General features: G+C 39.0%; 1 protein-coding gene across 2 annotated transcripts in view; it reads left to right on the forward strand.

Annotated features, from left to right (window-relative positions):
- The window catches only part of NOX4 (NADPH oxidase 4), a 180108-nt gene that overhangs the window by 28340 nt on the left and 128824 nt on the right, over window positions 1–22944 (forward strand). Inside the window, exons 3-6 of one of the 2 annotated variants that reach the window (XM_061406013.1) lie at window positions 6370–6480; window positions 8279–8363; window positions 13635–13732; window positions 19285–19312. In XM_061406013.1, coding sequence (XP_061261997.1) covers window positions 6370–6480; window positions 8279–8363; window positions 13635–13732; window positions 19285–19312 — 322 coding nt within the window. The remainder of the gene's footprint in view (window positions 1–6369; window positions 6481–8278; window positions 8364–13634; window positions 13733–19284; window positions 19313–22944) is intronic. The other variant, XM_061406014.1, reaches the window with a different exon arrangement.

Consider the following 22944-nt stretch of genomic DNA (forward strand, 5'->3'; position numbering starts at 1 on the left):
TTTTTGTATAGCTCTTCTGTGTATTCTTGCCATCTCTTTTTAATCTCAGCTGCTTCTGTTTAGTCCTTGCTGTTTCTGCCCTTTATTGTGTCCATATTTGCTTAAAATTTTCCCTTGGTATCTCCAGTTTTCTTGAAGAGATCTATGGTCTTTCCCATCTATTGTTTTCCTTTATTTGTTTGCATTGTTCTCTTAAGAAGCCTTTCTTACCTCTCCTTGCCATTCTCTGGAACTCTGCATTAAGCTGGGTATATCTTTCCCTTTCTCCTTTGCCTTTCCCTTCTCTTCTTTTCTCAGATACTCGTTCGTAAGGCCTCCTCAGACAACTCCTCTGAGACAACTCCTCAGACAACTGCGTTTCCTTCTCCTTGGGGATCGTTTTGGTCATTGCCTCCTGTGCAATATTACAAACTTCTATCCATAGTTCTTCAGGAATTCTGTCTACCAGGTCTTCCCCATTAAATCTGTTTGTCACTTTTACTATATAATCATAAAGGATTGGATTTGGACCATACCTGAATGGTCTAGTGTTTTTCACTACTTTCTTCATGGGGGGAATCTTAAAATTATCGCAAGAGTTTTAGAGGCCTAAACAATTGTGTTAACCCAAAGAAAACAAGAGTGAGCTAGAAAACCATCCTATTTTTCTTTTCCATTTTTTGGCAGTGCCATGTGGGATGTAAGATCTTAGTTCGCGTTAGGAGTCGAGCCCACACCTCTGCATTGGAAGCACAGAGTCTCAACCACTGGACTGCCAGGGAGGTCTTGAAGCCATCCTAGTTTTAGCTTCAGTTTTTTAATGTTTATTTTAGAATATTTTTATCCAGAGTGGCCTTGTGGGTAGAAGTTATACAGACACATATTTCATGTAAGTGTAAGAAAACAAAATAGATGTTTTTGATGGTAGAACTGTTTGCTCTCTCTGGACATATTCAACAAAGGGTGTGGATTGCCTTTGGTTAGGACTCTCAAGAGAGTAGACACTGGGTTGATGGTGTCATGTGGGTTAGACCATTTTAGTTCTCCGATTTTAGATGTATATGTTTTAGGAAATTATTTAGCAAAATAAACTTACTGATAAATAAACTATTTAGTTGAAACTGAATCCTTTCTATATGTACAGTTCATATATAATTCCATAAAATGTATTTCTTGTCTCAAACAAAATTTCACTATTGTGATGGTTAACTGCACAAAGTACTGCCGTTGCCCAAATTATGTTTTTCCAATTAGTTATGCACATTTCATTCAGTTATCATTGCCAGATTCTAATGTCTTCTTACCACCTCCCTGCTCATGACATAATGCTCTGCAACTGATTTTAGGATAAACACACACATTCTTAATATGACCTATAAAGTTCAGCAAGGTGTAGCCCTACCTGCTTCTCCAGTCTTATGTTATACCATTCTCCATTTCCAATCCAACTATATTGGGCTGCTATTGATTTCTCACCTATACAATGTGCTCCTGTTTTCCGCACATCAGTTTTCATGCTGGGTTTTTTTTTTTTTTCATAAATGTTCTTCTTGTTCCTAAATGACTTCTGCTCACCGTTCAGATCTCAATTCACTTTTCATTTAGTCCAGAAAGCCTGCCTGATCTTCCTATTTAGATCACATTCCCTGTTATATATATATGCTCATATTCTGTAGTTCTCATTCACTGCATTGATCTCAGTGTATTTTTTATAATTTACATTTGATTGTGTAGCTGTTTGATTATCATCTGTTTTCCTTACTAAAATATAACATCCTAAGGAAGAAAGCATGTTTTGTTTTACTTAATTATTGAACTCCCTGTACCTTGTGATATGTATGTATCATAGTAAATGTATGTTGAGTGAATAATATAAGTGGAATAGGTAACACCTACTATGGAAGTACAGGAGAGACTATTTAGAGAAAGGATGGGATATACTACCCTAATCAATAAGGTAATTTTATATAGTGCTTGCATTTTTTAGACCAGTTTTACTTTTCACAAAAGTCGTGAAAGCTAGGATTTTTATAGCACATCATATTATTTTAATTCTATGGATAAGAAAATTTTATTTTTCTTAACTTTACAAATAAGGCCAGTTAACTAGCAAGAAGAATAGTTATTAAGTAACAGATCTAAGATTAAAAAAAGAAAAATGAATGTGTGCTTGAGATTTTAGGAAAATGACCGTGTACTTGTTGTTATACTTAGATACTACATTCTTTTATGTATGTGTGTGTGTTAGTCATTCAGTTGTGTCCTACTCTTTGTGACCCCATGGACTGTAGCTCACTAGGCTTCTCTGTCCATGGAATTCTCCAAGCAAGAATACTGGCATGGGTAGCCATTTGCTTCTCCAGGGGATCTTCCTAACTCAGGGATCAAATCTGGTTTCCTGCACTGCAGGCAGATTCTTTATCATCTGAGCCACTAGGGAAGCCCCACCACGTTCTTTTATAATTTGCTTTATATGGTATCTTTTCTTATAGGACTGTCTTAGTTCAGGCTGCTACAACAAAATACTGGGTGACTTAAACATTTATTTCTTTCAGTTTTGAAGGCTGGGAAGTCTAAGAACAAGATGCCTGCAGCTTTGGTGTCTGTTGAGAGCCCTTTTCCTGGTTTGCAGATGGCTTCCTTCTTGCTGTATCCTCAAGGAGGAGAGAGGGAGCGCTGGTCTCTTCCCTCAATGGCAACCCACTCCAGTATTCTTGCCTGGAGAATCCCAGGGAGAGAGGAGCCTGCTGTCTATGGGGTCGCACAGATCGGACACGACTGAAGCGATTTAGCAGCAGCAGCAGCAACCCCATCTCATCTCAGGGCTCTAGTCTCATGATCTTGTCTAAACCTAATTACTTATCAAAGGCTCCACCTTCAAATACCATCATGATAGGGTTTCAATGTGTATGTTTGGGGAACACAAACATTTAGTCCATAGGAAGGACCAAACTATGTATTATTTATACATACTCTAAAATATTCTAAAATATATTTCTAGTTTTAGAATTTTAAACATGGAATTTTCAGTTACATTTGAGACTTGCCTGCAATGCAGGGGTTCGATCCCTGGGTTAGGAATTTCCCCTGGAGAAGGGAATGGCTACCTATTCCAGTATTTTTGCCTGGAGCATTCCATGGACAGAGGAGCCTGGCGGACTATAGTCAATGGGGTTGCAAAGAGTCAGACACAACTGAGCAACTAACACTTTCACACTTTTTGAGATCTTCACAGGTAAGATTTGAACCATGAAAGTTATGCTGCCATCTAGTGATAACTAACCTGAATGAAATTCGAAAACTAGCATAGCAGGTTAAGCTCTCCAGGAATGGTAGAACATGTCATCCACATAGAATGGGCTGGACACATAACTTAGGCAGACATTTCTTTTTAGTGAACATTTGAAGTAGCTGATTCTTACGAAGATCATGAATTAATAATGACTAAATAAAACAAATCTTAGCTGTAGAATATTACCCATGTAGTAAGTGGATTAGATGGTTTCCTATGATTGTGCCACTTAACTGATATCTGTCTCCGTTTCCTTACTGTCTTGACTGCTTCTGAATGAGAGAATTTTGTACTCTGATAACCTAATAAAAAGGAATTTTCATCTTGGTTTAAAGAGCTAACCATGTTCAGGAACAAACATATATGAGGAAATGAGTTCTTGGTAAAATTTCCAGTTAGATTTTGCAGCATCATAAGGAAGAAGTGGAATGCTAAAATAAGCTTCATTTATCCCAAGTAGACACTTAAAGGCACTTTGAATTAAATTACTGTGATTTAATGTAAACACAGCAATAAAACACTTCCAGATATTCAATAAATGGTTATAAAATACAAAATATATAAGAATTTTCTTTAAAGCACTAAACCCCAAAGAAAATTTGAATAATTTATGTGTATTTCTTAAGACTTGAACATACATGATAGATTTTAGCTGATGTATTTAAGTGAGTTTTTGTCCTAGTACATTAGAACTGCAGATAAAATTATCATTAAAAGCCCTCAAGCTAAAATTTTTTTATATGAACATCCAGATTAAAAAGAGATAACAATTCTTCTATTTCTCTGGAGGCCTAAACAACAAAAACTTATCCCTCTGAAATGATCATTTTGCTCGCAGATGTGAGAAAATTATATTTAACACTTTTTTTTTTAGATAGTCCATAGAGGATTGTTTCTCTTTGTCCATTTACTGGTATACTCATTGAACTGTATCCCTGAGGTGTTCAAACTCATGGTGGAGAAATAGCCTAATTGGAAAGATTAATTACTTTTCATATAACTCAATGAAAATTATGGCTTTCCTGACCTGACTTCTTACCCTGTCTCCCCTTCAGGAATAATATTTCATGTGCTGACAGTAAACACTATGTAACAGAGTTGCTATTTTGCCAGGAGTTAAGTTGGGAATTTCAGGATCATGAGCAATTTTAAGATAAGTAAAGCAGTTGACTTACACCTATTTCTTTTTTAATTAATTAATTAATTTTACTTTACAATATTGTATTCGTTTTGCCATACATTGACTTGAATCCGCCATGAGTGTACATGTGTTCCACATCCTGAACCCCCCTCCCATATCCCTCCCCATCTCTTCCCTCTGGGTCATCCCAGTGCACCAGCCCCGAGCACCCTGTATCATGCATCGAACCTGGACTGGCGATTTGTTTCACATAAGATATTTTACATGTTTCAATGAAACACATGAAAAGATTCTCAGTGTCACTCATTATCAGAGAAATGCAAATCAAAATCACAATGAAGTACCATTTCACACCAGTCAGAATGGCTGCGATCCAGAAGTCTACAAGCAATAAGTGCTGGAGAGGGTGTGGAGAAAAGGGAACCCTCTTACACTGTTGGTGGAAATGCAAACCAGTACAGCCACTATGGAGAACAGTGTGGAGATTCCTTAAAAAACTGGAAATAGAACTGCCATATGACCCAGCAATCCCACTGCTGGGCATACACACTGAGGAAACCAGAATCAAAAGAGACACGTGTACCCCAATGTACACCTATTTCTTAGTTGATACCCTTAACATAAAGTAGCTTTGTGTTTATTCCAAGACAAGTGCACAAATATGACGCCATGTCTTGTTTTCATGTGACACACTGTTTGTATGAAGAATGTAGATAGTATCAGACAACAGCGGATGTCAACATAGCAGGAATTTGATTTAAAATTAGTTGCCAAAAAGTACTGGATCATACCAGAGGGGTGTGCTTCTTTGAAAAATACGTTGTATAGTGTAGTTATGATCAGCTTTGTATGAAGCACAGATGATCTGGGATCTCTCTTGGTTCTGGGTTAGGGAAGACCTTTTTTTTTTTTTTAAATATTGTATTTGCTTATTTTGTTAGTTGAGTTGCAATGTTATGTTAATTTTTTCTGTACAGCAAAGTGATTCAGTTATGCATATATGCTATACATATATGTGTATTCTTTTTCATATTCCTTTCCATTAGTGATTATCACAGGATATCGAATATAGTTCACTGTGCTATATAGTAGGACCTTGTTGTTTATCCATTCTGTATGTAATACTTTGCATCACTAACCCCAAACCCCCAATCCGTCCCTCCTGCACTCCCCTCTGCCTTGGCAACCACAAGTCTTTTCTCTATCTGCAGTCTGTTTCTGTTTCATAGATAAGTTCATTTGTATCATATTTTAGACTCCACATATAAGTGATGTCATATGGTATTTGTCTTTCTCTTTCTGACTCACTTCACTTAGTGTGATCATCTCTAGGTCCGTTCAGTCCAGGTTGATACAGATGGCATTATTCCTTTGTTTGGCTGAGTAGTATTCCACTGTATATATGTACCACATCTTTTTTGTGTGGTATCAGGGAAGCATCAGGGAAGAACTTTAGAGGAGGAGTACTTAGGAGGAAGCCTGAAAGATGGGTGGTGTCAGTTAGGTGGAGAGCTTAAAGGCAGATCCTAGTGTGGAAAGGAGTTATGTGGAGGCTAAGAGTGCTCTAGAGGGTACACAGTTGAAAAGGCCTTTGTTTGAAATTCTTGTTAACTTATCAGTGAACAAAGGAGTCAACTCTGCACTTGTGTGGATGCACAGAATATTCTGAAACTTTAGGGCTCTTACCACCCAGAACATTATAGGAGGAGTGGAATAAGAAATTGACCTTGCCCTGAAATGATGTAATCAGGTGATGAGAGCACTAGTAGAAATGAAAGGAGGCTAAGTTTTATGGCAGTGCAGAAGAGAAAGAGTCCAGCTCTCTTTTGGTAAGAGAGAAGGTAGAGGGTTATTCAGGAGCTGGCGTTTGCCATGGTTCTGCAGGGTGAGGTCAGCAGTGTGTTTTTAGTTTACTTGTGTCCTTAACTGTGTTTTGACTCTTGCCTTATTTGTTCAGCTAGGATTGTGTCTAAGCAGAGCCTCTGCATCTGTTCTTAACCTCAACTGCAGCCTTATCCTCTTACCCATGTGCCGCACCCTCCTGGCTTTCCTTCGAGGATCGCAGAAGGTAAGAAAAAAAAAAAAGTTCTGGTCCCTGATTCCAGCATAGCAATTAAGTGTAAAAGTATCGCGTTAGTCCTACTTAATTTTCATGGTCTGAATTTCTGCTGGAGTGATTTCTTCAAAGATGATCCTGATGTAATAAATACCCATCATCTGTTAAGGTGATCACTGAACTATTCTACAACAGTAAGTTAGGGCAGTGGGTAATAGAAAGAGTATCAGATACTGTGCTAACATATATAGAATTCACATATATACTTGTCAATCCTCGCATGATTTGGGGGGTATTGCAAACAAAGAACCTGAAGCACAGAGAGTTTAATTAACTTGACCAAGACCTTAGGACTAGTGAGCTGAGATCAGCCCCAGTACTGAACTCTTTCCACTAAACTATTCCTCATTGAAGTCTTGTAGTTTCATTTAATTAAATGCAGGTGCGCACACTAGAGCCCTATGCTGTGCTTAGTCGCTCAGTCATGTCTGACTCTTTGCGACCCCATGGACTGTAGTCAGCCAAGCTCCTTTGTCTATGGGATTCTCCAGGCAAGAGTACTGGTGTGGGTTGCCATTTCCTCCTCCGGGGGATCTTCCCAATTCAGGGATCAAACTGAGGTCTCATGCACTGCAGATGGATTCTTGACCGTCTGAGCCACCAGGGAGGCCCAAGAGCCCCACGGGCTTTCAATAATACACAGGATGGCTGCTGGCATTGGTGGCAGTTTCTTAAAACACATTCCTGTTTTGAGCTGTGTCAGTGACTTGAAATAGAGTTCTTGGATATGATGTGACGTCGTGTATGATATTTAAGTGTAAAAGAAAGGATTTGAGAAAAGAGAAAAGCTCTTTGAAAGTTAAAAATCCGACTGAAATTGTTTTCTGCCTTCTCTTGTCCGTGTGTGTGTGTTTAGGTACATGTGTGTTCACTGCTTTCTTCACTAAGATAGTTAGTCACTACTGGATCGATACTGATATTTCCAAAGGAGTTGTTAACATGAGGTCATTTTGATGTTCTGTGAAGTTCGTGTAAATGGATTTACTGCAGTTAAAGTTCTCAATCTTTTCATGAAATTATATTTAGAAACTCTTTACTCTTAATGCAGTAATTTGTGGAAATAACTCTTTCTGTAGGTTGCCAGCTACTGCGAAATGCTAGGTTTAGATCCCTGTGGCTGGCCATTGGCATGGTATGAAGAAAGAGAAAATAAATGACAGGAAATGGAAAGTGCCCACCTAAGTCTCAGCGTTTAATAAGACTTAGAGAATTGTCCCCCAGTGTGAAACATAGTATGTAAAGATGCTTGACGTTTTATTTTTGTACAAGATCAAGCAGGCATTTAAACCTGTAGATGAAATTGTTTTATTTTAAAATAATCTTAGTTTTTGACCACAAAAGGAAATCACACATATTGTAAAATGAAGACACTGCAGAAATATGCAAAGTTATCAGTGAAGGGTCCCCCTAATGTTGCTCTGCCAGCACAACCACAGTTTGAGAAAAATGCCTGCGAGTATGTTAACATGTACAGTAACATTAATTTTAAACAGTATAGGATCATTGTGTAGTTTATGTGTTGTAACATTTTTACCTAACAATATATCTTGTGTGTCTTTCCATATCAATACTAAGCCTCTTCACATTCTCTCTAATGATTTGAGTGTTGTACTGACTAGAGAACACTTCATCTCATCATACTTCATCTCATCAGGTTTTAATTGATAGACCTCTGCTGTATTTCCAAAGCTTTGTGCATGTCACTGATTTGCTGCATCACTTTTATCATATTAAATTTTTTTAAATTTAGGTTCCAAGCCGGAGAACCAGAAGATTGTTGGATAAAAGCAGAACATTCCACATAACCTGTGGTGTGACTATCTGTATTTTCTCAGGTGAGGAAAACCGCAAGATGTTAAGTATTATGTTAGGACATTTTATGGATGGCATTTTTATTATGTATGCTTTTCTTATTATGTAGCTTAATTTTCTCTTCCATGTGTGTAAAGAAATGTATCTAGTGGCATTACAGAAAATGGGTAGGTCAAGTATATTTCTATATGTATTCAAAGTTTGGTCCTTGAGCTGGTAATGATTGTTTTTCTTAAAGGAAATAGTTTCATTTAGAAAGATTGAAAGAAGGTGATTAAAAGTTTTCAACCTCTAAAAGTAATGACATGATAGAAGTTTAAATTCTTGAAAATTAAAATGTGAAATGTGCATTCATAGAATATGATTCCTTCAAAATTATATTTGTTAAATGTTTCTTTGATATTACTACTTGGGCAGAAGAGCAAACGTCAAAATTGTGGAAGTTTATTCTGCTCAATTCCAAGATTAAATGTAAAGTGAGAATATTTGATTTTTAAGAATCATTTTAAAATAAATGTTTATCCTGAGCAAAGTTTTGAAACAGAAAGTTATAAACATTTTTATTAGGTGTGTGCATGCTGTCACTTCAGTCATGTCTGGCTCTTTGTGAACCTATATATAGACTGTAGCTCACCAGGCTCCACTGGAGAGAATCCATGGGATTCTCCAGGCAAGAATACAAGAGTGGGTTGCCATTTCCTTCTCCAGGGGATCTTCCAGCTCCAAAGATCAAACCTGTCTCCTGCATTAGCAGGCAGGCTTTTCACCCTAGTGCCACCTGGGAAGCACATGGACTCTGTCAATGGATTGTATAGTCTGTTCCCAGCTGCTCATCTGCCTTACTGGGAGACATAATCTCTCTGATCTTCATTTTGTTGTTAACCGTAAAATGGATTGACAGCAGCACCTACCTCATGGTTTTAAGAGGAAAATGAAAACATGCATGTGACGTTCTTAGGATAGAATTAATTATTATAATTTACAACCTCGTGAGTAAATTATCTCAGTGCTACTGTGTTTGTTTGCTTAGTCATTCAGTCGTGTCCAGCTCTTTATGACCCCTGAATTATAGAGACCTCCAGGCTCCTCTGTCCATGGGGTTTCCCAGGTAAGGATACTGGAGTGGGTCACCATTTGTGCTAAGGATTAGGGTTGGATTAAAGCTAGAGAGTGATAGGTCAAAAATGGAGGATGATCAGGAAACATTGGTACATTCTTAACTTGATTTTTTTCTAGATGGTAGTTTTGTCCAAATATTCCATCAGTTGGAGAACAACCCCAAGACTGAGATAGTGTAAAGTCTTGCCATGACTGAGCTTGTGATTCAGAGGGTTTGCATTCTGCCGCTCACTAGGGGTCTGACCATAGCTAAGTCACCGTTCTTTTCTTCTTGATTTAAAGATTTATTTATTTTTGACTTTGCTGGGTCTTCACTGCTGTGGGCTTTCTCTGTTTATAGCAGGCTTCAGTAGCTGTGGCATATGTGGGATCTTCCAGGACTAGGGATTGAACCTACGTCCCCTCCATTGGCAGGTGGATTCTTAGCCACTGGACCACCAGCAAAGCCCCTTAGCTTACCCTTGGTTTTCTTATCTGTAAAATAGGGATGTATTATCTATAAAACAGGATTAAATGAGAAAATCCACACAAAGCACATCACTTTTGCTCTGCTGCCTAAAATCAAAAGCTGTGAATTCTTTCAAACTAAAAAACATTTTAGGGTCTTCCCAGGTGGCTCAGTGATAAAAATATGCCTGCCAATGCAGGAGACACAAATTCGACCCCTGGGTTGGGAAGATCGCCTGGAGGAGGAAACGGCAAGCCACTCCAGTATTCTTGCATGGAGAATCCCATGGACAGAGGAGCCTGGTGGGCCACAGTCCAGTTCAGTTCAGTTCAGTCGCTTAGTCGTGTCCCACTCTTTGCGACCCCATGAATCACAGCACGCCAGGCCTCCCTGTCCATCACCAACTCCTGGAGTTCACTCAAACTCATGTCCATCGAGTCAGTGATGCCATCCAGCCATCTCATCCTCTGTCGTCCCCTTCTCCTCCTGCCCCCAATCCCTCCTAGCGTCCAATGAGTCAACTCTTTTCGTGAGGTGGCCAAAGATTTGGAGTTTCAGCTTTAGAATCATTCCTTTCAGAGAACATCCAGGACTGATCTCCTTTAGAATGGAACGGTTGGATCTCCTTGCAATCCAAGGGACTCTCAAGAGTCTTCTCCAACACCACAGTTCAAAAGCATCAGTTCTTCAGCACTCAGCTTTCTTCACAGTCCAACTCTCACATCCATACATGACCACTGGAAAAAACATAGCCTTGACTAGATGGACCTTTGTTGGCAAAGTAATGTCTCTGCTTTTGAATATGCTATCTAGGTTGGTCATAACTTTCCTTCCAAGGAGTAAGCGTCTTTTAATTTCATGGCTGCAGTCACCATCTGCAGTGATTTTGGAGCCCAGAAAAATAAAGTCTGACACTGTTTCCACTGTTTCTGCATTTATTTCCCATGAAGTGATGGGACCAGATGCCATGATTTTCGTTTTCTGAATGTTGAGCTTTAAGCCAACATTTTCACTCTCCCCTTTTACTCTCATCAAGTGGCTTTTTAGGTCCTCTTCACTTTCTTCTGTAAGGGTGGTGCCATCTGCATATCTGAGGTTATTGATATTTCTCCTGGCAATCTTGATTCCAGCTTGTGCTTCTTCCAGCCCAGCGTTTCTCATGATGTACTCTGCATATAAGTTAAATAAGCAGGGTGACAATATACAGCCTTGACAGACTCCTTTTCCTATTTGGAACCAGTCTGTTGTTCCATGTTCAGTTCTAACTGTTGCTTCCTGACCTGCATACAGGTTTCTCAAGAGGCAGGTCAGGGCTACAGTCCATGGTGTCGCAAAGAGTCAGATACGACTGAACGACTGAGCACACACACACACGAAACCTTTTAAGGAAGGTGAATGTATCTCTTAAGGATATATTTCATACAGCTGTTACCTAGGGAAACTTTTTCAGGAGAATTAAAAAGAATGGGATTTCCTCTTAGGATGCCTTTGAACTTTGGAGACATAAAATATGTAGTGAACAAGTAAGCCTTCTGTTTATAATAGAGGGATTTTTTTCCTATAGATTTTAGAAATGCTGAAGCTGTAGGACACAGTTTTGCTTCAATAATGTTTCGCATCTGTGCCATAGTAAGGTATCACCTAGACAGCCTTTTTTCTTTGGAACCCTGTCTTTGCGTGCTAGTTAACCACCTTCAGTTTCCTGTCTATTTACTTGTAGGACCCTTTTCCTTCCTTTAATCTGGGCACTGGCACTAGTTTATGAATCCTTTAAATAATCCCTAGATTATCTAGCATTCTATCCCTTCTCTCTCACTTTCATTTGTCTTTGGGAGTAATTCAGAACACTTGGCCATCTACATATATCTCATATGCTAGGTCGGATTGGTTGTAGAATTTTCACTTTCCAGGCCATGTCTTTTTTTGAATCACAACACTCCATAAAGTATAAATTGTAATGTTTTACTCAGCAATTTTGGTTCATTTATCTTATTAAGTCTCTTATTTCTGTCATCACCATTTTACAGAAGAGTAAACTGAGGCATTAGTAGGCAAGTGATGTGGGCAAGAAAACAGGTTTTCTAACTAATTAAATGTTGCTCTTTCCAGTACATTGTAATGTGCCATTAATTTTAACCTTATTTCATCTATAAGGAAAGCTTGAGAAGGGGGGGAGGCTATTATAGTGCTGTGCAAAATGTCATTTGCTTCTTTCTTCTCTAACCTCATGATAATTTTCTTTTTTCTGACCATGCCAGAAGGAATTTCTCTTCAACTCTCTAGTAATTTCCTAACTCTTTGGTATAAGCTCTGAGTCAGTTGACTACTCATTAGCGCACCATTGTAGGCAGATTATTACATGGTGATTATTATCTTCCTGAGTTTTTGGCCCGTGAAGTTGTTACCAACACTTTTACTCCTGGATTGAAACACTATGTCTTGAATCTGTGGACTGTGAAAACTGTTAACTGGTTAAAAGCCTTTTCATGGGCTTTTATCTTAGGTTGAGTGTCAGTGAAGTATTCAAAATATATAACAGGTTTGGAGCTGTAGGAGAGGCGAAAGATCAGAAAAGATGTAATACAGCAGTTCCCCCTTATCCATGGGATACTTTCCAAGACTTCCAGTGAATGCTTGAAGTCAATGATGATATATCCTGTATATACTGTTTTTTGCTATACAAACACACCTGTGATAAAGTGTAGTTTATAAATTAGGCACAGTTAAAGATTAGCAATAATTACTAATGTTACAATTGTAACAATATGCTATAATAAAAACTAAATGAATGTGATCCTCTTCTCTCTCAAAGTATCTTATTGTACCAATTTAATGCCTCTTTCATCTTAAGTAAACATGCGCTATGGCTGGTCACTTCTGCATTTTAAGGTGTGACAGCAAAGTGAGCACAAAATTCTTTTTCCTTTCCCATTTCTGGGATAGAAAATTCACTCTTACTGTGGATCTTAGCAACCTCAACGTAGGAAATTTATTTTCCTTATTAAGTCAAGAACTTTCACCTCTTCACTTAAAGGAGACACTTTACAGCTTCCTTTGGCGTATCTGAATTGTTAGCATCACTACTCTTGTAGTTTGGGGCCATTATTAAATAAAACAAGGGCGACTTGATCACAAATTCTGCAGTATCTCAAACTGTGGATCTGATAACCAAGCCAGTTACTAAGTGGCCAACGGGTGGGATGTGTTGGACTGAGGGATGATTCACGTCCCAGGTGGGGTGGAGTGGGACAGCCAGAGATTTCATCACACTCAGAACAGCATGCAATTTAAAACTTATAAACTGTTTATTTCTGGAATTTTCCACTGAATGTTTTCAGACCACAGGTAACTAAAGCTTCAGATAGTGAAACAATGAGTAAGGAGGGGTTGCTGTATTCAGGAGATGCTTCAATGAATAAATAAATTCCTGTATTATTATACACACATGTGTGTGTATGTGTGTCAGTGTGTGTTGGTATATTTCTAACTCTTGACTTATTAGGGTTATTTTATTTTGGCTTTTGAAAATTCTGTTTCTTTACGTTATTTCTCATGCTAAAACTGTGTGTAATTAAGATTCTTTGTGCTTTTAAGACTTCCCTTTTAATCGAACATTTTATTGCCTATATGGTTGTCAAAGTGTGACCCTGTCTTTATGTAAGGAGAGGAACCAACTCCCCTTTATTGAGTGTCTCTGAAAACCCCACTGACTGGTGTGACTCCGTAGGTGTGCACGTGGCCGCCCACCTGGTTAATGCCCTCAACTTCTCAGTGAACTACCGCGAGGATTTTGTCGAACTGAACGCAGCAAGATACCGAGAGGAGGTGGGTGGCCTCTGTCTTCTCATTTTCCTTTCACTTATCGTGAGATGACTAATGAGGGTCTGTGATTTTCGCAGAAAATTTGTGCCTTGCTGCTCCTTTTAGGTGCTTTTAAAATGCACTTGTCAAGTTGAGTTTTATTCCTTTTCAGTAGAAAATATATGTAATTACTATTTCACAGTCTCTCCTGCTGAACCTGAAAGTTCGAAGAGTGTCTACTTACTGCGCTCTGCAGTGTTCACATGGTTGCCGCTCAGGCCTGCCTTCTGCCTTCCAACCGTTTTGTCTAATTCCCATCACTCAGTGGAGACTGTTGGGGAAAAACACAACAGGGTAAAAATTTTTCAGGAACTCGTACTGTGCTTGAGGAGGAAAAGGGCAGAAAAGAAAGTTGACTGTTTGATGATCCTAGACCATCAGTTGATTTTACTTAAAAATATTATTGAATTTTAATGCTTTACTTTGTTTTATTTTGTTTCGTAATCCTTATAATAGGTGACCTTGGGCTGAATTCTGTAGGGGGCAATATCTAACTTAGAGGTGCTCTTCTCCATGTGGAGCTGCCCATAAAGTGGAATTGTATGTGCAGGGAGCCGAGCTGGACCAAGAAACAGAACTTGCACAGCCCTGGTTAGATCTCTGTTGCTTGACACTCTCATGGTGTCCTCAGGCTGCCTTTGGTTCCCAAAGCCAAGACTGCATCAACACCAAAATGTTCAGGGTCCCCTGTGATCAGAAGCCCGCCCTGTTCTGCTCAGTTTGGTAGTGACTTAATAGCTTGTTCTCCCCACTCCATCTTCCCCTTATATATCCCCAGAGCTCTCTAGATTTGTACTTCTGTGACCATGCGCTCGACCTCCCTCCCAAGACAAGTCAAAGGCCAAAGTAATGTCAAACAAACACGGACGTAAATCATTAAACCAAAATAACAAGTAGCCCTAGATTAATCCCTTAACTATGCTAGTATCTTTTAATATACCAGTGTGATTGTGTTGACCTGGGGTAGAGGCAGCCCCTAATATTTTTCACTGCTGAGCAATCTGTATGCAGGTAAGTTTCACTCCTGAGAAATCTGTATGCAGATCAAGAAGCAATAGTTAGAACCGGGCATGGAACAATAGACTGGTTCCAAATTGGGAAAGGAGTGCGTCAAGGCTGTATATTGTCACCTTGCTTATTTAACTTACATGCAGAGTACCTCATGCAAAATGCCAGACTGATTGAAGCGCAAGCTGGAATCAAGACTATCAGGAGAAACATCAATAACTTCAGATATGCAGATGACACCACCCTTGTGGCAGAAAGCGAAGAGGAACTAAAGACCATCTGGATGAAAGTGAAAGAGGAGTGTGAAAAAACTCTTCAGCATTCAAAAAATGAAGATCATGGCATCTGGTCCCATCACTTCATGCCCAATAGATGGGGAAGCAATGGAAACAGTGACAGACTTTATTTTCTTGGGCTCCAAAATCACTGCAGATGGTGACTGCAGCCATGAAATTAAAAGACGCTTCCTCCTTGGAAGAAAAGTTATGACAAATCTAGACAGCATATTCAAAAGTAGACATCACTTTACCGGCAAAGGTCTATATAGTCAAAGCTGTGGTTTTTCCAGTAGTCATGTATGGATGTGGGAGTTGGACCATGAAGAAAGCTGAGCGCTGAAGAACTGATGCTTTTGAACTGTGGTGTTAGAGAAGACTCTTGAGAGTTCCTTGGACTGCAGGGAGATCCAACCAGTCCATCGTAAAGGAAATCAGTCCTGAATATTCATTGGAAGGACTAATGCTGAAGCTAAAGCTCCAGTAACTTGGCCACCTGGTGTGAAGAACTGACTCCTTGGAAAAGATCCTGATGCTGGGAAAGATTGAAGGAGGGAGGAGAGAGGATGACAGAGGATGAGATGGTTGGATGGCACCACTGACTCGATGGACATGAGTTTGAGCAAGCTATGGGAGTTAGTGATGGACAGAGAAGCCTGGTGTGCTGCAGACCATGGGGTCACAGAGTCAGACACGACTAAGTGACTGAAATATTTTTAAAAAGTTCACCAGGTGATTGTAGAGTATATGCTATACTTAGTTGCTCAGTCATGTCCAACTCTTTGTGACTCCATGGACTGTAGCCCACCAAACTCCTCTGTCCTTGGGGATACTCCAGGAAGTATAGTGGAGTGGATTGCCATGCCCTCCTTCAGGGGATCTTCCCAACCCCAGGGGTCGAACACAGGTCTCCCACCTTGCAGGAGTATATCTGGCATTAAGAACCATGGAGATGCCAGTGGAAGCTCTGCATGTAATGATTTCATCCCAGAGAGAGCCTCCCATCTCTCCCTATCTCCCATCACTTGCCCTGATCTTATGGGGTTACTTGTATCTTACTACTGCCATGAAAATTCTTTTTTAATCTTTTACTTCTTTGCTTCTCTCTTCTGCTTTATAATTAATATGTCTTCAATAACTGTAATGATTTAATAATTTCATTTTAATATACTTTTTCTTAAGATGCCAGTATTCTAGTCATTTTAGGATTTATAGGTATTAAGTTTATTTCACTTTAAGAGAGATAGATAAGAAAAGCTGTGGTACATATACACAATGGAGTATTACTCAGCCATTAAAAAGAATACATTTGAATCAGTTCTAATGAGGTGGATGAAACTGGAGCCTATTATACAGAGTGAAGTAAGCCAGAAGGAAAAACATAAATACAGTATACTAACGCATATATATGGAATTTAGAAAGATGGTAACGATAACCCTGTATACGAGATAGCAAAAGAGACACTGATGTATAGAACAGTCTTATGGACTCTGTGGGAGAGGGAGAGGGTGGGAAGATTTGGGAGAATGGCATTGAAACATGTGAAATGTCATGTATGAAACGAGATGCCAGTCCAGGTTCAGTGCATGATGCTGGATGCTTGGGGCTGGTGCGCTGGGACGGCCCAGGGGGATGGTATGGGGAGGGAGGAGGGAGGAGGGTTCAGGATGGGGAGCACGTGTATACCTGAAATTTTTTTAATTTTAAAAATAAAAAAAAAATAAATTAAAAAAAAAAAAAAAAAGAATACTGGAGTGGGTTGCCGTTCCCTACTCCAGGGGATCTTCCCAACCCAGGGATCAAACCCACATCTCTTGTATCTCCTGAAAAAAAAAAAAAAAGAGAGATAGAGCCTTAATGTACAATATTTTAGAACTCCCAAGTAAGTGAAAATTGAAAGCTTCTCTTCCAAAAGTAGCCACAGGTAATGATTTTATGTTTTATTATTTTGAGTGGTGTTTTATGATAAATATTCTTTAGCTATAGCAATTTGTCAATATATGTATTGTGACTTACTGTATCATAAAATATACATCTACCTCATCTTCTTCATATGAATATACCATAATTTATTTTTAGTCTTTTTCTTATTCACGAATGTTGAGCTGATTCCAGGTTTTTGTCATAAACTGCATGCTAATAAATTTATTTTTTTTTGTACAGTTCTGCTAGGCAGATTTATAGAAGTAATTTTGGTTTCAAAGGTACACAATTTTTAGTTTTGTTGGACAAATTACTTTCCAAAAAACACTTCCAGTTGATACACTCTACCAATTATACTGCAATGCTTATTTCTATATCTCACTCATTTTTTAAAAAAAAATACTGCTGATAAGATGGATAAAAAATAGTAATTCATTTTAATTTACATTTTCCCTTTTTTTCCGCTTCTTTCCTCCCTTCCTTCACTTCTTCAATCATATCTTTTTCCCCTTGTTCTTTCTTTTAATAAATATTTTGGAGTGCTTAGTAGGTATCAGGCCATGTACTAGATTCAGATGAAAAATACACACACATTCACACGGAGAAATAATGCATATATAAACAGTTGTATTCTTCTGTGACTTGTCTTGGAAAGGATGGGTTTGTGTCATGCACCTTACTGTTCCTGCTGTGTGCTCACACTCTTGTTTTCTCCACGTCCCCAGTGACCCCTGCATTCTCCAGTTTGTGACGGGTGGTACAATCCTGATGGAATAGCTCAGTTGGCCTCATCTTGTCATCTGTGAAACAGTCTCTTACTCTTATACCCTGTCTTCATTCCCTAGCAGTTTTATTCATCTTCTGACGTTTCCTAGCTAATTATTCATATTTCTGGTATTACCACTTTGTTCAGTCCATCTTGTATTTTTCCTAGTTGTTTATGTATTAGGTTCCTCAAGATTATGGGCCTTCCTAGTGGTTCAGATGGTCAGGAATCTGCCTATAATGCAGGAGACCTGGATTTGATCCCTGGGTTGGGAAGATCCCCTGGAGAAGGGAATGACTATGCACTCTAGTATTCTTGCCTGGAAAATTCCATGGACAGAGGAGCCTGGTGGGCTACAGTCCATGGGGTCACAAGGAGTCAGACACAACTGAGCGACTAACACTTTGATACTCTAGATTAGTCTTTAGTTATGTTTTTAACGCCATGTTTCTAACTAGAAGCCATTGGACCTAAGCTGGATGAAGAGCTATTCTTGGGCAAATGGTCCTTATTCAGGGTCCCTGAAATTATTTAAATGGCTTCCCACTTTGTATATAGCTTGGTCTGACCACGGATTCAATGGAGGCATGAGAAAAGTAATTCATAAGTTGTATAATATTAGGCCCCTTTGGATAAAAAATTAATCCACATTCTACTGGGCATTGATATAAGATTTCCAGAAGACAGAAGGGAGTTTATTTCAGTCCATTATTCAGTAGTTAAAGGAAATATTACAGGAACAATGTTAATGTATTTCTAATTAGAAGGAAGCTGTCTTCCTTATTTGAATATTATCAATACTTTTCATAGTAGCATTTGAAACATTTTAGTTCTTAGTGTTCTTTGCATTGAATTTGCACAGCATAACCCCCTCTATATATTTTATTACTTTTGATTCTCACTGTTTTGACACTTGCTAGGTGCAGTTAGCAGTTGTGGTAGACAGAGCATATATTAATGTTTCCACCTTATAGCTAAAAGTATTGAATCCCAAAATAATCAAAGGGTGGGCTTCAGGCCACACCCACTAGCCTGTAATTGGCCATTAAGATGAAAGCTTGGACCTTCTGACTTCTCATCCAATATTCTTCCCTTTTCAAATGGATAAATTTCTTGGAATTGGATTTTGTGTGTATGATAATCTCCTCTGGGCTTCTCTGGTGGCTCAGACAGTAAAGAATCTGCCTGTAAATTAGGATAAATGAATTCGATCCCTGGGTTGGGAAGATCCCCTGGAGAAGGGAATAGCAACCCACTCTAGTATTCTTGCCTGCAGAATTCTATGGATAGAGGAGCCTGGCAGGCTAAAGTCCATGGGGTGGCAAAGAGTAGGAAATGACTGAGCAACTAACAGCACCACCAGCATAATCTCCCCTAGCATTGTAAAAACATTATGGAACTTAATTGAATCTCTGTTATTTCCGTTGGGAGGACAGTATCCTACATGCCTAACACATGGCTCTTATCGCTCACAGACTCCTTGCAGAATTTTGTGTTGATCAGTGTTGTATTTTTCAGACATTTTTTTTTTCTTTTTCTTCAGGATCCTAGAAAACTGCTCTTCACAACTGGTAAGTTGTTATCACTGCAGCTTCTATACCATGTTTATATATATGTCAAAATACAGCCTGGGAAATGTTCATGTCAAACAACTGGTCAAGCATAAGGTTTCAGTGAAACCAAAGGGTAAGGGCAAACCATCAGGGTTCAAAGGAATGAAGAGTAAAATTAAGCACAGTGTATTTGCTTTTCATGTAGTCTTTCTATGGAAATTACGTAATACTAGTGGAGAAGGCAGTGGCACCCCACTCCAGTACCCTTGCCTGGAAAATCCCATGGACAGAGGAGCCTGGTGGGCTGCAGTCCATTGGGTTGCTAAGAGTTGGACATGACTGAGCAACTTCACTTTCACTTTTCACTTTCCTGCATTGGAGAAGGAAATGGCAACCCATTCCAGTGTTCTTGCCTGGAGAATCCCAGGGACGGGTGAGCCTAGTGGGCTGCCCTCAATGGGGTCGCACAGAGTTGGACACGACTGAAGCAGCTTAGCAGCAGTGGCTTAGGAGCGCCTGCCATGTGCCCACTGTTAGGACAAGTACTATTGGAGAATACAGAGGGAACAGGTTTCTGTTTTTTGAAGTTTTGGAGAAAAAACACCAGGCACTCTGAGTATCAGTGTAGTTCTTAATATTTAGTAATTTAGTAGGATATTTTCTGATCCTAAAACCTATAAGGAAGAGGAGAAACAGTCACTAAAATAAGTTATTTTTCTTGAAATGTGCCTCTGTTCTCATTTTTAATTTATTTTCCCTTCTTAAACATGTCCATAAAATCTCAGTCTAGACTATTAATCTGTTAAAGTGCATTTGAACATCTCAAAATTTGGCCCTGATATTAGTATAGTTCCAACTATTTTTTCTCTTTCTCAATCTTACATTTATAATAATGAAAAGGAGACTATATTTGGGGGACTTTGGGCACCTGTTTCAGAGACACGATGATTGTGGATGGGAGATGGTCTGTCATAAAGTCTTGTCTGTACTAACTTATTAAGGATCAGAATTTCATACAGGACTGAGACATGGCTCTGTCAAATGCATTGTTTCTTTTTTGAATCAGTCTTATGATGAAAAATAATAATATTTCAGGTGTTTCCCCCCCTCATGTCACAGCTACATATTTATATATTTTTTTTCTGCCTATAGATTATGATATTTGCCATTTGCAAAGTACATATTTCACAGTTTTTTCCTTAGGAACACAATTTAGTTTTGTTTACAACTTTGCTCATTGAAAACATGTTTTTATTAAAGCCTTAAGAATTGGATGAGAACAGAAGGGAGGAAAAGCAGAAAAATAAAACCTTATGTATGAATGAATGTATTTTTTGGTTCATATGGATTAATTTAAGAGAAATAAATAAGAAGTTTGTTTTAATATTCTTTTACTGGATAGAATATAGTTGAAGCCTTAGAAATGCTTTAAAAAGTTTAGTTTATAAAAGTATAAAAAGATCTCATATGACAAAGATATTACATTAAGAAACTTAGTAAAGTTAATGCTTATAAGTAGGTGGTCTCTCCCTCTGCATGAAACACCGTCATCCTGTGTTCTTTCTCAGAAGTTCCTATGAGTGTGTTGGGCCAAGTAGAGTAATATTATACTTAAAAACACAAATTCCTGGTTTCAGCGTAGAGAGAGACCAAATTGGGACCTGGCGATGTGTTTTATTAACCTTCTCAGTGCTGTTTTACCTTTACTGAGCATCTGATTATACTCCTGAGCATAACTTCTCACCACTACCTACTTGTTGCCTCCTCTCTTACTCTCTTTTCTTCACCTGTTCAACTCTCACTCATCCTTTATGTGTCAGTTGACACACCCCATTATGCACAGATTTCTCCCTAATTCCACTAAGCAGAGCTGATCCGTTCTTGGCCTGGGACCCTAACAGTACATGGTAAATACTATGAATAGTTGGTTTCCTTCCATATACTGTAGAATAATTTATTACCTACATATATGGTGTTTTCCACCGGAAATCAGTTTCTTCACAGTGGAACAGGGCCACTTGCAGAGGATGGAGAGAAAACATTTTGTGGAGTTTCTCTCAATACAAGCAGCTTGAATTGCCCCAGATCAGCATGTCAGTATCACTTTGGTGCCCAGTTCCATTAAGTTTGATGAAAGAGAGACTATACTTTTCATCAGGACCCATTTATTTCCCAGGAACACAGACCCAGTCCCCCTAAATATGATGCTAAAGCTCCTCCATGGAATTTTGACTCACTAAATAAATGTTAAAACATTCCAATTAAGAACTTATAGAATAAATTTAATAGATTGAATTATTCAAACACTTAAAAGTGCATGTATCTCCAAATTTGGTAGTACTTTGTATGATGAGGATAAAACACCAAGTATCCAATTTCAATTAGAAAAACCCTCATAAACAAACACAGTCATGTCTCCAATTATCTTGGTAAAAACAGGATGATGAATACAAGATGGTATATTTCTGACTACATCTGGGTAGGGATGAAAATGATCTTTCATTTCATCTATAAATGGCAGTGTAGTGCAATCATTCATTTTATGGGCTACTAATTAACCTAATATGCATAGATCAAAAACAATAAGAGTAAACGTAATAAGCATTTTTTCCCTAAGAAAACAAGTACAGATTTTCCTTTATAACTTGAAGACTGAGAGAGTTCACAATGTACTTCATTTTGTTAAGTGACTTTGCCCAGTGAACTCAGACTAGCCCAATACTTTCTAACCTGTGCTTCCTCACTCTTGGGATATGTGTGCTAATAGAGGCTAATTTATTGGGACTTGGCTGAGCTGTTATCCAAGGCTAGGTTAGGATGTCCTTTGATGTACCTCGAAAATACTCAGTTTGGCTCTCTTTCAACACTTAATACCCTGTGTTGCAATTGCCGGCTTATCCTTTCTCCCACACTGGACTGAAATTTATTTTAGGGCATGATTCATTTTTACTCTAGCACTTGACACTACAATACAGATGCCCAGAAAGTAGTCCCTGAATGGATAAAAGTCATCTTCTTGGCCTTTTTTAAAGGGAGCATAATTGCTTGATAATGCTGTGTTAGTTTCTGGAAAGGGTATGGAGAAAGGGAACCCTCTTGCACTGCTGGTGGAATGTAAATCAGCCACAGTGGTGGCTCAGATGGTAAAGAATCTGCCTGCAGTGCGGGAGACCTGGGTTCGATCCCTGGGTTGGGAAGATCCCCTGGAGGAGGGCGTGGCTACCCACTCCAGTATTCTTGCCTGGAGAATTCCATGGACAGAGGAGCCTGGTGGACTGCAGTCCATGGAGTCTTCAAAGAATCAGAAACAACTGAGAGACTAACACTTTCATGAAGAACAGTGTGGAGGTTCCTTAAAAACTAAAACTAGAACTATCATATGACCTGGCAATCCCACTACTGGGCATGGTGGTGGTGGTGGTTTAGTTGCTAAATCATGTCCAACTCTTGCGACCCCATGGACTGTAGCCTGCCAGGCTCTTCTGTCCATGGGGATTCTTTAGGCAAGAATACTGGAGTGGGTTGGCAGTTCCTTCTCCAGGGGATCTTCCCAATCCAGGAATCAAACCCAGGTCTCCTGCATTGCAGGCCAGATCCTTTACCAACTGAGCTATGAGGGAAGCCCACTACTAGCTATAGACTGTGAGTAA

This window comes from Bos javanicus, chromosome 29, assembly GCF_032452875.1.
Source record: "Bos javanicus breed banteng chromosome 29, ARS-OSU_banteng_1.0, whole genome shotgun sequence".
In the NCBI taxonomy this organism is placed as follows: domain Eukaryota; kingdom Metazoa; phylum Chordata; class Mammalia; order Artiodactyla; family Bovidae; genus Bos; species Bos javanicus.